The following is a 17,335-nucleotide window of genomic DNA, read 5'->3' as shown; positions in this document are numbered from 1 at the left end:
CTTGGCACCAGAGCAGGTGGGAAAATTAGTCAGTAGGCGTGTTGCACGTTCAGGCTAGGCACACCCCTTAGGTGTGCCACCTGAAGTGGACAGCCAAGAAAGGATTTCTTAATTTTGAATTTGGTGAATTTAGGAACTTTGGGTCAGGAACATACCCACTCTCCACAGGAAGTGGTCACATAGGCAGGTGAAGCCATCCCAGGGGTAAATAGCCCATTGGTTACAACACTACACTCCCATAAATGCAGGATTTCACTGGCTCTCATGTATAGTCATTTATATATGCCAACTCTCACATGCACTGTGTTTTACATATGTACTTACTTGGACATGGAGCACTGAGATAGCCATTCACTCACCAACACACCCATGCACACAGTCAACCGCCCATATAGCTGTTTCCACATGCACTCTATAACTCCTATACCTAGTGAATCAACTGCTCACACATCTATGCACAGAGTCACACACCTCCCAGCCACCCACACACACACTCAGTCTCCCATTCAAATACTTGGGCAACCAATCAATAACCCATATAGCCACTCATATAGCTACTGATCAACACATGCAGCAGCTTACACAACAACAGACATACTGATGCACACATTCAGACAGTTTAGTCACTAACCCAGGCATTTAGTAAGACACATTTAATAACTCCCTCATACAGACAGTCACGCACCTACTAAATCCTTCATCCAGACACTTATACATCCACTCATTCTTCAATATGTAAAACATATTTAAACTTTACAGAAACACACAGTCACTGGGAGATGTCAAACGAGATGTCAAACGAGATGTCATACGAGATGTCATACGAGATGTCATACGAGATGTCATACGAGATGTCATACGAGATGTCATACGAGATGTCATACGAGATGTCATACGAGATGTCATACGAGATGTCATACGAGATGTCATACGAGATGTCATACGAGATGTCATACGAGATGTCATACGAGATGTCATACGAGATGTCATACGAGATGTCATACGAGATGTCATACGAGATGTCATACGAGATGTCATACGAGATGTCATACGAGATGTCATACGAGATGTCATAGGAGATGTCATAGGAGATGTCATAGGAGATGTCATAGGAGATGTCATACGAGATGTCATACGAGATGTCATCAGTGATGTCACTGACCATGTCATGAATGATGTAATATGTGACATCATCAGCAGTGGATTGCGGGTGCGCAAAATATAGTTAGTACAACTAACTATATAGGAGCAATTTCAATGGTTTTTTAAATGCTAATTCCTAACTATACAAGGCCTGAAACCTATGGGTTTTTAAGTGAATATATATACACATACATACATACAGCTTTTTTCTTGTTCAAGGGAGAAGGTACTTTGATATATATATCTATATATATACACACACACACACACACACACACACACAACAGGAGGTCCATGAAAACCGTATGTGCTGCATTGGGGATGCTCTTAAATAAAACTTAAAGCAAAAATGAAGTATACACTTAAGCCCAGCACATGCACAAACTACCATTCTGTTGCATTATGCAATATAATAAAAGAAGGTGAGATCCAATCAGTGCCACCTTCTCCAAAAAGTGGCAGCAACACAAAAACCCAAAAGAGGAGATAGAGGGCAACTTGTAACACCTGTATTACAGTAGAAAATGTGTATTCATTGTCAACGAAAAATCGATCGATTCATCGGACAAAAAAAGGTTTGGTAATCCTCTACATGTATAAAACAAGCACTGGGAAAACCTGCAGGACTGGCTTGCATTAAAGCCCTAGCTAAATATTAAAGTTTCCTTCAGTGAAAACAGGAACAATTGCTTTCTGTATAAAATGCATCCATGAGATCAAGAATTAAAAGTGCTACGTTTTAATGTACTATGAGATGTAAATAAGACTCCCATGCACTAAAATACTTACACACCAAAGGTGGAATGATACACTAAACAGCCAATAGAATGAGACGATAGAGAAGTAATCTACCTGGTGGTGCTAAAGTCCACTATGTATATTTTAAAGAATTGGTAACAGGTATGCATTAAACTTGCCACCAAGCCAGGCCTAAACAATAAAAGAGCAGACAAATAACTTCATGAAGTTATCAAACCAGATTCTTAGGCCTGGCAATAAGATTATTTTCCCCTCAAGTCCATTCTGTGCAGTCCTGCAGGCAATCAAACATTGATAAGACTTCCATGTGCCCAGATCTAATGGATACTCACATTACCTCCTTCTCTGAATGAGCAAAGATCAACATAATACTCACATGAAGGAGACTCCTCAAATCGGGTGCATACATTGGTTGCTTTAGAACTTTCAGTAAGAAGTTCCTCATCTTCTTCTTGTTCTGTTCTGCGATGTCGATAGCTACGGAGAATACAGCACACAATAATTTAAACTTGCATGAGTGAAGTACAAACACTATACTAGTAGAAGCACAAAAGTCTACTTTGCACGTACGTAAGCACCAACTGCAAAAAGCCAAAAACAAAGCGAACATCAACTATAAATGCCCATAAGGGCTAAATGTTAACCAATTAACCATACATTAAGAAACCCAACAACTTTAAATTGATACTTACTCTCCAGCTGATATCAGGCTCTGTTTGTCATCACTCTTCATACGAGGTCGACCAGGTTTCATCTTTAGAGGTGAAGTGGGGGTCTTTTGACCAGTTGGTTGAATAAAGTGGGCAAATACTTCTGTCTGCTTTAACAGATAATCAAATCTGTTTGATCTGTCAGTTTGCTGTAATTGAAAGGGAAACCAACCTAAGTAACCATTTTGGAGCAGTTCAGCTTGTTCAAATCACCAGATAACTGAGCACATTTATCAACAACTTGACTTTTATCTGTTCTCCACAATTCAAACCTGCTTCAGGTTCCCATCGTTTTTTCTGGCCTGAAGCTGGTTTTCTTGTCCTTGGTCTAAGGGTCTATCAGTCTTCACAGCACCAAGAAAATACTAGCACCGAAGGCTAACTAAATAATTCCCAAGAAACGTGTTCACTATGGAGGGATTTAAATAGCACCCGCATTTAGGAACAACATTCTGCAGTTACTACACCCAGAGTTTCATTTGTTTAGTCTCGGATACTGGACCATCAGTCATAACCCTAGGGGTTCATGTCTGCAAAATAGGATTTGCTTTATGTGCCGTGGAAACCTCTGCCCAATACCCTATGTAAGTAAACAGTAAAATTTGCCTCAATTGTTATGTTAAAAAATGTGTAAAGGGCATGGCTGCCTCAGCAACTCCCTCGTCTCAGAAGGATGGCATAAGATGTACAGAGGGTTAGAAAGAAAATAGCTGTAGGAAGCTGGCTCTGTATATACTATACCAAAATGAGGAATAGTGAGCCTAGAGTCCAGTGGAACCCCAAAGGTAGGCAGAGATCAAAGTAGATAGCACCTTACTCTCCATTTGTGGTAGTGTGGGGGGAGCAGTAAGGCTTTATTAGAGTAGTGTTTAGCATTTGTTGTGCACACAAGCGCAGCAAATGTCACACTCAAAGACTGAACTCAGACCAATTTGTATCAAAAACATGATTTATTTCATTTCTAGAAACAAGACAAGCTTGTTGCAGGTAAGTGAAATAAATGCTTTGCAGAATCTTATGCAATGTTTTACAGTTGAATGCAGGTTCAAATACAGTTGATTAAGTTACAGGTAAGTCAATGCTTTGAAATTACTTTTCAGTTACTTTACAGATTACTTTGTACGTTACTTTTCAGATTACTATTTAAGTTACTTTTTCTATTCAGTGCGCTATGATTAATAACAATAATTCTTTGTTTGATTACTTAAAATCTTACAATACGACATACATATAATATCTACTGTAATGTAAAACCACTAAAAAGATAAAAAATGCAACATCAGATTCTGAACTGGTTACAATAAAAACATTTTTTTAACTGCAATCTCCCAGTTTTGCTCTTAATAACAACTTTACAAAAGCAGAATTCATACTTCCATCATTAGAATGCCGACACCTTATCAAAGCTTGCCTATTCCTCGCGCATTAAAATGTGTTTTACGTACAGTATTTCTTTCAGTTTGCAGTTCAGGGCAGATACACAACAAATGGACAATATTCTCCTCTCCTGTTTTACACAATCTACATACTGCATCCCCCTCCGACTTCATCCATGGGGGAAGATGGCATAGTCCAGGGAGTACACCAAATCTTGCCTTTATAAAGGTTGGTTTGTTTTTTAAATAAGCTTGAATCTGTTTTTTTGTAAACCCACTAATTATTGGCCATGCAGGTTTTCTTTTTGCCAATATATCTTTATCTTGTATAATTGATAGACGATTTGTTAATCTGTTGATTGCCTTTTTGAACGATTCCTTGTTTATTGTATTGTTCCAGATTGGCATCACAGCAAATTCTTCCAACGCTATTTTTAGATAATTCCAGGCTTGTAATTTTCTGTTATTTATTTCTTGCCATAGTAACTGAGACAATTGGTTGTCATGGTCGTTTTTTATCCTGTTCCATGCTTTGATAAATTGACCCTTTCTACGTACAACTGGTTATTTAGACCAAACTCCAACCTTATTTGTGCAGGTGATGCATCATTTGGTAGATGAAAAAGGGATTTAACATTTTTTGTGACTGCATTATTGATAGTCACAGTATCTTTCCCACTTAATGCCTCACTACCATATGTAAGAGTGGGGAGGAGTTTTGCCGATCTAACCTTTAAAAGAGGGCAATAAGTAAGATTTCCTAGTGATTTCTGCAGTATCCTCAATGCTGCCGTCAAAGCATTTGCTTTCCTTTGTATTTCTAATTTTTGTGGGCGATAATTTCCTTTTTCATCAAATAATACTCCCAAGTATCTGTATGTTTCAACTTGTTCTAGTTGGATATCCTCCATAAACCATTTGGATTTATGTTTTAATCTTACATTTTTAGTAATAACCATAACTTTAGTTTTGGTTTCATTTATCACCATTCAGTTTTCTTTTGAGTATGAGGATATTCGATTTATTAGGTGTTGTAGACCCACTTTTGTTTGGCTTAGAAGTATGACATTGTCTGCATAGTTCAGATTGGAAATTTGTTACTTTTCAGATTACTTTTTAAGTTACTTTTTCTATTCAGTGTGATAGGACTAGATATCACACAGACATTTCCTAAATAAATCAGTTTTGTACATTTGCAGTTTCAGTGTTTCATACAAAACCAACTTCACACAGAACAATTTAAGGAAAAACAATCAATGATTTCCTAGTGAGAAAAATAAAGTTAACGGTTTGCAAGTAAGTACAAGTTTGTGGGAGTTGGTTTTCTGGGGTTAGGACCAGGGTTCCCCCAGGGTCAAGGAAGCACTCCTGAAACCTCCTCAGCGACACTAGGGCGGCCGGGTGCAGAGGGCTTAGGCCCAATGTTATCCAATGGGGGATAGGCGACCTCCGGTTGGTGGCTGCTCACGAGCATTCCACAAGGTTGTTGAAGCAAAGCTCCTGGTGGGAGGCTCAAGTGCGTTACCGTGGAGGTCACAGTGAAGCTGGGAGAGATGCATGTGGTCTATTGAACACAGTTTTCGCATGTTTCATAATAAAAAATACAATACATTTTCTGAACACGCGACTTACCAATACAATTGCATCCAACGTCATTATTCTTGCAAAGTACTATTGCACTTGCCTGTACCAGGACTGGCTTGGTTCTAGAAATAAAATACAACTAAATAATATTTTCACACAAAATAAATTGGTCAGAGTTCAGTCTGATTGTGTGAAACCATTTCTTGCCAGAGTGTGTACAATAGGTGCTTAACACTACCCTCTGATCTTTGGTGATTGGCCGCGTCCCACTAACGTGACTCCCGAAGTTCACCAGGTAGGCGTGGCAGTGCAGGTGAGCGGAGACGCTGCCAGCAGGCGGGTGCTTGCTGTGCTGGGGCTGCTCTGAGAGCGGGGAGCTGCGGGCTCAGCTCGGCAAGGACACAGCGAGGGCACAGCGAGGCGAGCGAGCCCTTGGGGGAGGATGATTGAGAGACCGGTGTGACTCGCGGTAAGGCAGCATTCGGTGCACGCGGGTGGGGGCATGGGGGCTGACTGACAGGGGCTGACCGAGAGGGTAATTTAAGGTCAATCTCTCGCACCATTACCATCGATCACTTTTGGTGAGCGGGCAGCCTCTTCTCTGGTCCCCCCCGCCAGCTCCCCCTGACGCGCTGCTTGCCTGGAGTCTGCTCGGCGTCCGTGCTCAACGCACTCAAGAGCCCTAGTGCCTTAGAGTTCTTGTGTTCTCTGAGTCCTCCCCACCGGCTCAGTTCCTGTAGCCCTCGCGGCTTGCGGTGCTCCTGTTGCTCTTGTGGGTGTCTCAGCCTCCAGCACCTACTGCCCTCAGCTATCCCTTACTCACTGCTCGCCGCTTGGCTGGTCACGGGTGCCCACCAGCTCTGGGGCCGTTCCCCTCGCTCTCCATCCAGTGCCGGCCGAGTCCTGACTAGCCACCCGGACCCTGTTGGCTCCATCTCGCCCCCAGGCCCTGTGGTGCCTGCACGCGCCTCCCAGAGTTGCGCAGCACGCAGCTCCGGTTGTTTCGGACTCCAGTCCGACCCAGCGGGGCAGGCAGGTGAGGTGGTGTCAGCGGGTTGGGGTAGGGCTGGGAGACCCGCGCAGGAGGGACAGGGTGAGCAGGGGAGTGCCATACACTAACACAGCCGCTCAACACTTGACCTGCATACAGTTCCAGAAGCCAGAAGCTAGTATCTCAAAAACCCGCTGCTGTAACAAAGCTGTAAAAGTACCACTGGTGTTGGACCAGAGAGCAATCAGAAGAGCCCAAGCCTGGGCCCTCGTGAAATAATGAGATCAGGAAAAGTGAGGAAGTATACAGCGCCCAAAAGAAGGAAAGCAACACAACCCGACGTCGCAGAGGTCTCGGCCAACGCCAGCCACATTTTAAAAACACAAAAACCGCTAAGCATGCGGGACTTCTTCAAAAAAACGTCATCTAAGTCTGCGGAATCGCCTCAACCAAGAGCGCAGTCTTTGGAGGAAACAACTAATACCCCCCTGGCGCAACCAGGCTCGATTAACTTGGGTCGCCTAACTTGGCCTTGGTGCAACATTGGGCACCCGCAACGGCAATCGAGCCATCAGAGGTTTATATTTTTGGGTCCTCCTGTAACGACCAAACCAGTAAAAACTTTCAACCTGACCACCTTCCATCGGACAAGTTTTCAGTGTCTCCAGCAGAGGAACGCTGGCCCAGTCAAGCGCTACAAACCCAACTGGAGATCATTACGCGCCCAACAGAGGTCCAAGTAACGCCGCCTAAATCCACTGTAACTAACGCAGCGACCACGACCATGCCTCTTGTGGCCTTTCTTCACCAAACAACGACGGCACAAATCCATGGGCAAGCCAACCCCGAGCACTTGAATAGCAGTCAAAAATCTTCAACCTCACAAACAACAATCCTCACAACAGCACCACCAGCTTTGAGCCCCCCGTACATGATATTTTCGCCACCTGGACACACAAAGGATACATCGCAAAGCCAGCCAGCATTGCCGCCCCAGAACGATCAGTTTATGACGGACATGTCTCTTCTCCTCAAGATGTCTGAAAGTTCACCCAGGTCCAGCCCGATCCCAAAAGAAAAACAAAATATTGAAGAAAACACCGGGACCGGTGCTTGGCCACAACTTTTACAAACCCTGCAGCAAACAGTTAACACACTCAATTACCATTCGATACAACTGGAGGTGCAGGTCGACCTACTAAACACCCTGGCACTATTCACGTCTGGGATCGACAGCAAACTAGATAAACTCAATTCCCTAATCTTACGGGCGCAAGCCTCCACGAAGCTTGCCGAATCAACTTGCTGTTGCTCCCCAATCATAGACTCTCTTTCACTGCTCCCAGAATGCCTAACCACAGTCATAAGGGAAGTAAAGTTGTTGAGAGGAGAAAACGTCTTTACCAAATCGCCACCCCCCACACAGCAAGAACACTTAAAACCCAATGAGTTTCCTGCTAAGCAGAACACAAACTCAAAAGAAGGGGAGGCTCCAAACACAGGAGCAACTACTGGCCAAACGAAGCTGAATGGTCATACTCAGAGCGCCCAATCAAAATTAAATCAGACGGCAGAAAACGGCCCCCCTTTGTCAACAATCGGACTCATCACCAGGCAGGATCATCTTGAGCCTGTGCAAACAAACAGCCCCGTTTCTCAAAATGACTCAACAGCGGCGGCCCTCACAGGGCCAGTTTTGCCAAGTAGTGAAAGAGAACGCAAACACCAGCGCAAAGCCAGAAACAAACTTAGGGCAAACTCCAACATGGTCCACCATGAACTCTTACCCATCTTCAAAAAAGTCGAACACAAAACCCCCCCGTCAAAAACAGTGCCGCAGAGCAAAGAATTACCCCCAAGGGAGTCTACCCGGAAAAACTCACCCAAGACTCTGCGAGTAGTCCAAAGGACCGAAGCAATCAAACAATGGCCCCAGAAACAACCGAGGGCAGGGCCCACACAGAAACCATTAGGGTGAGCTCAGATATGGCAAGTGCAACCGGGCCTAAGATGACACTAGATACCTCCAGACCACCGACGGTTCTCATTTCCCCGGGAAAAGAAAACGCAATGTCAAGAATCAATTACTCTAAAACTATCTGCAACGATTCCAAAGCTGTGACCAGTCACAGTTTATATTTGACGAGGGCTCCGCAACGACTGTCACAACAGTTATACGAAATTAAATCAGACAGGTCACTCGAAAATGCCAAAATTTTTCAAGTGTTCTGGAGGCAATGAATAACGATCCACCGTGCCATCAGATTCTACTGGCACCCGAATATAAATCTAAAGGGCGGCACGACATTCTTAACAGATCCAATCTGTTAAAACTAGCAGAAGGAATTCCAGGTTTAGCTGGACTAGTCACGAACATGATGGCGTAGAGTGTGAACCTGAGAGTTGTATAGAAAGTAAACAACCTGAAAGGATCTTTCAGATAGAAACGAGGTGAACCCGATCGTGCTCCGCCAATACCAATTTCCTGTAGGCATCACAACAAAGTGCCATGAGATATAGTATCAAAAGTGGCGTTTAGATCAAGCAGAATCAGAGCAGATGATCTGCCCTCATCCAAAGAGCTGCGCAGATGCTCTTTAACCACCAGTAGTGCAGATTCTGTGCTAGGTTGTAGCTTAAAGTCCTTCTGAGAGGGAGCAGTTTGACTCCAAAATATTTGATAGAGTAGCATTAATGTGGAACTCTGATTATGGGAAGAAAAGGTAGAAAGGAAATGGGACAAATATTTTCTGGTTTGGAAGCATCCACAGCAGGTTTTTTTTCGGTAGAAGGATAACTTTCGCATGTTCCCACACAGCAGCTACTGACGCCGATGTCAAACAGATTTATCAGATCAAGAAAGACTGGAAGAAGCCAGTCTTAAAACTTAAGGAACAGATCAGGCCTGAGGGGGTCATCAGGGGAGCCCGATTTGACTTTGGTACAGAGAGCTTGAAACTCTTTGAAGGACAGCAGGGGGAAAAAGTGTAGGAGTGGCAGGGAAGTCTGACAAGCGCCTCTAAATTAGAATCCCCGAAATCCAAGGCAAAGTTACCGTAGATAAGTTCTACCTTTCTAATAAAGTACTTTCCCAGTTCCTCACATTGGATGTTGGAAATTATGGTAGGCTCTGCTGCCAGTGTGGGTTTCATAAGCCCATTCAGGAGAGAAAGAAAATGTTGGTGGGGTTGCTACTGTTTTTTAAATTTCATTCTAGACCTCCAAATCAGTTTAGGATATGCCTTAATGGCAGTTCTATATCGTGTTTTGGCAGAGGGCTAATAGGAGCCTCTCCAGACACGTTCTAGGACCTTGCAATTCTTTTAAGCTGATGTCAAAGCAAATTGAACTAAGTGCTGGCCTGTGTTTGTTTATTATGGATCGGTTTAGCAGGGATACACATGTCAAGGGCACGCGTGGGCAACTCGTGGAAGAGGCTGTTAGCGACCTCCACATTGGCCTATTGATATGTCGTCGTCACCCCCTCCAGTTAGCAGTTAAGATTGTAGAAAACCTGGGAGTGAAAGGTTTATCTATGACACCTCAAGTACTGTCAGTGACAGGTACGTGTTTTGGTCTCCTGAAAATGCTCCAGAGTTCTCTCTTTCTATTGCCGACCTCTCACAGAAAGACGGTTGTCTAGGCCCTTATTACCTCTAGATTGGACTATGCCAACGTCCTTTACCTGGGCCTTCCAGAATTCTTACTGAATAGACTTTAAGTCGTGCAGGAAGCGGCTGCCAGGGCAGTCTTGAGACTCTGCTCTAGAGACCAGATTTCCCACCACCTGAAGAATCTGCATTGGCTGCCTGTCCGATGCAGAATCCTCTTTAAAGCACTGGTCCTTGCTTTTAAAGCTCTGCATGGCATGGAAGCTCATTACATCCGCAGAAGAATCTCATACTACGTGCCTGGCAGATCCCTTAGGTCAGCACACCAACACCTAATTGTCATACCAAATGGTCTCAGAATCCGCTGCGGCAGACGTTCGTTTCAAGTGCAAGTGGCTAGATTCTGGAACAAGCTGCCTCTTCGCTCAGGCAGCCCACAAACATACTAGCTTTCAGGAAACAACTGAAAACCTGGCTGTTCCACCAAGAAGTAGAATGGCCGACACCCTGGCACCCGAGTCCTTTCCCTTTCTGGCCTCTGTATCTTTCTGTCTCACACCAGGACACTCTCTTGAATAGCTGTGCGCTCTACAAATCCATTTTAACATAACATAACAGGATAATGGAGGACTCCGTGTTCAAAGGAGATCACAAAAATGATTGGAACCAAGCTTATGAATTGGGCGCTTAAAAATAGTGTTTCAATTGGTAGACAGTTCAGAGCCTTCAACGCGTATTGAAAGATTACAAATTGACAGACCAGGTCATGGGGAGAGGAGTGTGGATCTTTAGCCGGGAAACGTTGGAAAATAAAGGATCGAGAAGGTGCCCAGCTAGATGTGCGGCACTTGGGACGCATACAGTCATCTGGCACACTGCAAGATCATCTAAAAAAATGAGTAATATCAGCGTCTTGGCAAGCGTCCAGATGAAGGTTGAGGTCACCCACAATGTTAAAATTGGCTGTCTTAATTGCCAGAATAGCAACCGAAATAATCAGTGCTTCCCTAAAAGCTTTAGATGGACCCGCAGGGTGGTAGATTAAGAGCCCCAAAAAGCTAAAACTGTTATTAAGCGCAATTTTAAAGAGCATTTTCGTTATCGGGATAGTCCCAAGTGTAAAACTAGACGTATAGGGTTTTTTTTTTTTTTTTTTTTAAAGAGCTGCTATGCCCCCTTCTCTACCGCACACTCTGTAAAGGTTCCTCATAGCGTAGCCTATGGGAAGAGCTAAAACAGGTGCAGCTGAAGTATCCTGGGTAAGTCCGGTCTGTCAAAAAATTGTATGGGGGCAGTGTCTTGTATCAGGTCAAACACTTCAGCATGCTGTTTAACAATTGAGCGGTACAAAAGGGGGTGGTGATGGACGGAGCATCTGAATCAAACACTCACACCCAGTCAAAAGATCTGGGCCTAATCCATCACCGTTCATTAGCCAGAAACCGGTCCTTGGAAGCTTGTTTCCGGTCCAGGGAAGGCATGGCTTGGCAGTTCGGGTTGGACTGTTCCCATGAGGCACAGGGTCAGACTGATTTGCATATAGCCGTGTCTGATCTGGGGTGGCAGAGTGGGCTAAAGAACGGTGATGGATTAAACGCAGATCTTTTGACTGGGTGCGAGTGTTTGATTGGTTCAGATGCTCCGTCCATTACCACCCCCTTTTGTACCGCTTTTGGCCGCCATAAGTGTGGCAGGGTATGCTCAGACGTGAGTCCCTTGCTCACTTTGCCACTGGATTCAAGCAAGCCGGGCTGAAGACGGCTGCAATGCCAGCAACCGGTCCTCGGAAGCTTGTTTCCGGTCCAGGGAAGGCATGACTTGGCAGTTCGGGCTGGACTGTTCCCATGAGGCACAGGGTCAGACTGATTTGCATATAGCCATGTCTGAACTGGGGTGGCAGTGTGCGCTAAAGAACGGTGATGGATTAAACCCAGATCTTTTGACTGGGTGTGAGTGTTTGATTGGTTCAGATGCTCCGTCCATTACCACCCCCTTTTGTACCGTTTAACAATTGAGCAGCAGTTTAAACTGAGGAATTTGTACTCTGTAGTATGGGGGAGAGGCTCAGCGGTGGAGCTAGCTTCACTGGTCTTAAAATCGCCAAATCTGCAATGGAGGGGTCATCCGGCGGGACCCAGCCATACTCATTGCAGGGAGTAACACAATCAGAGAGGAGCTCCTCCTGCGAGTAGACCAACCTGTGGGTGTTTGGAGAGGCAGAGTGCCTGGCTCCTGGTGACGTCTGGGCGCAGATGGGCTTGCCATAGGCACGCCAGCGGCGCATCGACGCTGCGACTTTCCATGTAGCATCCAGGGGTCTCAACTGACTCCTCTTGGGCTCGCTTTGATAGGTCTTAGGCAACCAATCAGCGCGAGTGATGCCGTAAGGTGAAAAAGCTATATTTAATCAATCAATCAATCATGCCATTTGTATAGCGCACTACTCACCCGGGAGGGTCTCAAGGCGCTTGGGGGGAGGGGTATGCTACTGCTCGAACAGCCATGTCTCGAGTTGTTTCCTGAAGGCGAGATGGTCCTGGGTCAGCCGAAGGTGGATGGGGAGGGAGTTCCAAGTCTTGGCAGCCAGGTAAGAGAAGGATCTTCCTCCGGCGGTGGCTCTTCGGATGCGTGGTACGGCTGCGAGGGCGAGGCTGGTGGACCATAGCTGGCGGGTGGGTGTGTAGAAGGTCAGGCGGTCGTTGAGGTACTTGGGGCCCAGGTCGTGGAGAGACTTGTGTGCGTGGGTGAGGAGCCGGAACGTGATCCTCTTGTCGACGGGGAGCCAGTGCAGGTTCCTCAGGTGGCTGGAGATGTGGCTGCGTCGGGGGACATCCAGGATGAGTCGGGCGGAGGCATTCTGGATGCGCTGGAGTCTTTTCTGTAGCTTGGCTGTGGTTCCGGCGTAGAGGGCGTTTCCGTAGTCCAGTCGGCTGGTGACGAGTGCCTGGGTGACAGTCTTCCTGGTCTCGGTCGGGATCCAGCGGAAGATCTTGCGAAGCATACGCAGGGTGTTGAAGCACGATGAGGAGACGGCGTTGACTTGTCTGGTCATCGAGAGGGAGGGGTGCAGGAAAGCCCAGGTTGCGTGCGTGGTCGGTTGGCTTGGGTGCGGTGCCCAGGGCTGGGGGCCACCAGGAGTCGTCCCAGACGGAGGGCGAAGATCCCAGGATGAGGTCTTCCGTCTTGTCAGAGTTCAGTTTCAGGCGGCTGTCCTTCATCCACTCGGCGACGTCTTTCATCCCTTTGTGTAGGCAGGTTCTGGCGGTGTTGGGGTCTCTGGTGAGGGAGAGGATCAGCTGGGTGTCGTCGGCGTAAGAGATGATGTTGAGGTTGTGCTGGCGTGCGATGGCTGCGAGAGGTTTCATGTAGATGTTGAAGAGGGTGGGGCTGAGTGAAGATCCTTGCGGGACGCCGTAGATGACTTCGGTGGCCTCGGAGCGAAACGGGGGGAGGCGGACTCTTTGTGTTCTTCCGGCGAGGAACGAGATGATCCACTCCAGTGCCTTCTCTTGGATACCGATGTTGCTGAGGCGCTGGACTAGGGCAGACCGTGTCGAACGCAGCGGAGAGGTCCAGGAGGATGAGGGCCACTGTTTCCCCCTTGTCGAGCAGGGTCCGGAATCTTTAATCAAAAACAAGGGAACCCAATATGGTATACAAGGAACTTTGGTAGCATTAATTGAGAACAACTTGATAGAGCATACAGTAAGAAAACAATAAATATATACTAGAATCAATGCTATATTGGTACTGTCCAGCCAGGCAGTCAGAATTAATATTTCTTAATTTCTTAATTTTTACGATCAAGCTCAACAAAAATAAAGCGGGACACAGTCCTGCATCCAAAGCATCAAGGTGAACACTAATTAAAGTGAACAAAAAATAATAATAACGCAAAAGACAAACAATCAGGCAAGAGAACAGGCTTGTTTTGCAAATGTGAAGGGTTAAACAAGTGCGATAAAGAACACGGCTGTTACACGTTACATAGATATAGATTTGTGTGCACTGTGTCAAGCGAGTCGACGACATTTTGATCCCTTTTAAAAGAATAATGGGATCATCATCAGGACAGATTAAAATAGATGCCTGAAGGACATACAACCACAGGTGTCATGGCAGGATTACAATACTTGCGTGGGGTAACTAAGGTGACTGAGAACGCAATGGCCTCTGTTTAAGACCAAGAGGAAAAGATGCGGCAGTAGCTATCAATGGGAGGCGACAATCGCTTCTGAGCAGCTTCTAATTAATGCCCTTGCAGCCACCGTGCACACCCGCACACTTCATTAGAGGCTCCCTGCTATCCCGTTCCACCAGCAGCCCACAACAGTCACCGCGCCATAGGACCGAGGAACCCAGGAGCAATAACCGCCTCCCTTGGATATCTACTGCTGTATCTTTTGGGGTTGGGTTGGCAGAGGCGGGCACACCTTCTGGGCTGCTCTAATTTTTCCCGCCAAAAAGGAAGGGGGCCTGTTCTTTCTGATACCAGGAGAAGCTGGGCTGTCACGTTACAAAGGCGGCAAGGCCTTTGAAACTCCCATGCAACAGATGACATTTCCTGATCTGGGGGAGGTGTGAAACAAAGCCAAGAAAGGCTTTGTTTCTGGGCTCAGGGAGCTATGGGTCACACCCCAGGTGTCCAGAAACAGGTCTCTTGGTGATAGGTTCTCTGACCGGTAAACACCAGCCTACCAAAGGCTGGTCGTTTTTCGGGGAGCATCTCTAAGATGCCCTCAGTGTATTGTATAATAAATCCCACAATGGAATCAGTGTGGGTTTATTAAGTTGAGAAGTTTGCTACCAAACTTCCCAGAAATCAGTAAACTCACTATGGTGTGGAGTTTGTAATGACAAACTCTCAGACCATATACTCTTTTATGGCTTTACTGCACTTACAATGTCTAAGAATGGACATAGACTCTGTAGGGGTACTGTGCTCATGCAACTGTACCCTCACCAGTGGTATAGTGCACCCAGCTAGAGGGGTGTCTTACCTATACCATACCATGTGGGTTGCCGGCATGGCACATAGGAATGTGTGCCAAGTCATCTTTTCACTTTTCTCTGCACAAAAACATGCAGCCTGTAATGGCAGTGTGTGCGTGTTAAGGTGCAGGACCTCTAAGGGTGGCACAATATGTTCTGGAAGCCTTCCCTGGTCAGTGTCCTTTTAGTGAGAAGCTGGGTTTCTGTTGCAGTAAACCCCACCCCACTTTTTGCAAGAACTACCTATGCACTTTGACTTTTTGTGTTCTTTCCCCCAAACTGTACCAAACCCAATTGGCACTCTCTGGCAACAGGTCAGCCCCTGGTAAATAGTACCCCAGGTACCCAGGGCACTGTGGCCAGGGAAGGCCTCTAGGGGCTGCAGCACTTATTGTGCCATCCTTAGCGGTCCTGTACCTTTACACTCACACACTGCCTTTTCAGGCTGTGTGGCTTGGTGCAGACCAAATTTAAGAGTTGACATGGCACACATCCCTGTGTGCCATGCTTACAACCCACTGCCCTAGAATTGATCAGCCAGCCCTCTAGCTGGGTGCACTGTACCAGTGGTGAGGGCACAGAGGCATGAGCCATGTACCCCTACAGTGTCTAAGTCCATTCTTAGACATTGTTGTTGCAGTGCTGCCATCAAGAGTATATGGTGCTGGGAGTTTGTCATTACGTACTCCACAGCACCATAATGGCTACACTGAAAACTGAGAAGTTTGGTATCAAACTTCTCAGCACCTTAAAACAACAATGATGCCAGTATGAGATTTAATGAAAAATGCACACAGAGGGCATCTTAGAGGTGCCCCCAGAAAAATGACCAGCCTCTGGTGGGTTCCCTGACTAGTACACACCAGCCTACCACCACGAGACAGGTTTCTGGACCCCTAGGGTGTGAGCCTTCACTCCCTGAGCCCAGAAACAAAGCCTTTCCTGAGCTGAGGTATACACCCCTCCCCCAGAACAGGAAGAGCCATCTGTGGCAAGGGAGCTTCAAAGGCCCGGCATCCTTTGTTATGCGAACCCCAGCCTCTCCTGCTATCAGGAGCAGGCCCCTTCCTGTCGCCCCTCCTTTTCGGCGGGAAGACAGGTGGGAAAAACTAGCCAGCCCAGAAGGTGTGCCCACCTCTGCCAACTCCACCCCTCAGGTGAGGGAGGTGATGTGAGGTGAAGCCCACTCTTCAGTACCCGCCATCTTGCAGATGGCAGGCACTGCCCAATCAGGATTAGGGATTGTGCTCACTCCCCACGTGGGATGAGCACACCAAGGGTGTAGTCACCCTAAGGTCAGTAGCCCATTGGCTACTGACCCAGAGACCCTTAAACGTACCCTAAATACAGTATTTTGGGGGTAGCCCTGAACCAAGAACCTAAGAAAAAGGACGAAAGAAGATGCCAAGCAGAGGAGACTCCAGAGAACAACTGACTTGGCCCCAGCCCTACCAGCCAGTCTGCAGTTTCCGGAGATCCTGCACACAAAAAAATCCTCTTGTCCTGCAGCCAGCGACACGCTGAACCCCTCGGAGGACTGATTGCCATCAACAAAGACCAGATCTCCTGTGAACAGCAGCCCTGTTGAAAAAACTCAGAAAACAGACTCCGAGCCTGCAGAGGACAAAGAAACCGGACACCTGGAAATACCACCGCACCCATTGCCTAGGACCAAAGTTAGAGTGGCCCACTGGTCCCAGCGAGGTCCACCAGCGCTATAGAGTTAGAGTCCACCATGGAATGACCCCTCCAGGACTCCCCGACGTCGCCTGAAGCCTCTGCACGGAGACACCCCCCCCCCCCCAACCGCGAGTGACCCGGTAAGGTGAAATCCGACCTCAAGAGACACCCCTGCATCCAGCCGCCCTGCGCCCTAGAGAAATGAACCGGAGCTGCACCTACATCCCAGAGCCCTCCAACTTACCTGCCAGTTGTTGGTTCCTCCCTGAAGTCTTCCTGGACCGAGCCTGCAGCTAAAAACCACATCCAAAAATACCCATTAAAAACAGGGCACCCAACACCAAAACAGCACCCTGCTCCCAGCCAACGCTGCGAGTGCACTTTGTGTGCTAAACCGGATCCCCTTTGCCCCGAGCCGAACGCCAGGAGCTTGGCTCCCACAACCAAGTGGCCCACTCATCAGCAGCCACCAATCGGAGGCCCTCTATC

General features: G+C 46.8%; 1 protein-coding gene across 1 annotated transcript in view; it reads right to left on the bottom strand.

The window, feature by feature from the left end:
- Positions 1-17,335, bottom strand: part of SMARCA5 (SNF2 related chromatin remodeling ATPase 5) — a 472,009-nt gene that overhangs the window by 431,645 nt on the left and 23,029 nt on the right. The window contains 2 exon segments of the mRNA XM_078676875.1: positions 2,279-2,379; positions 2,595-2,761. Of these exon segments, the coding sequence (XP_078533001.1) occupies positions 2,279-2,379; positions 2,595-2,761 (268 nt within the window).

The sequence above is a fragment of the Lissotriton helveticus genome, chromosome 2_1 (genome assembly GCF_964261635.1).
Source record: "Lissotriton helveticus chromosome 2_1, aLisHel1.1, whole genome shotgun sequence".
NCBI lineage: Eukaryota > Metazoa > Chordata > Amphibia > Caudata > Salamandridae > Lissotriton > Lissotriton helveticus.
The sequence above is the reverse complement of the archived record's forward strand: the minus strand, read 5'-3'. Positions and strand labels throughout refer to the sequence as shown.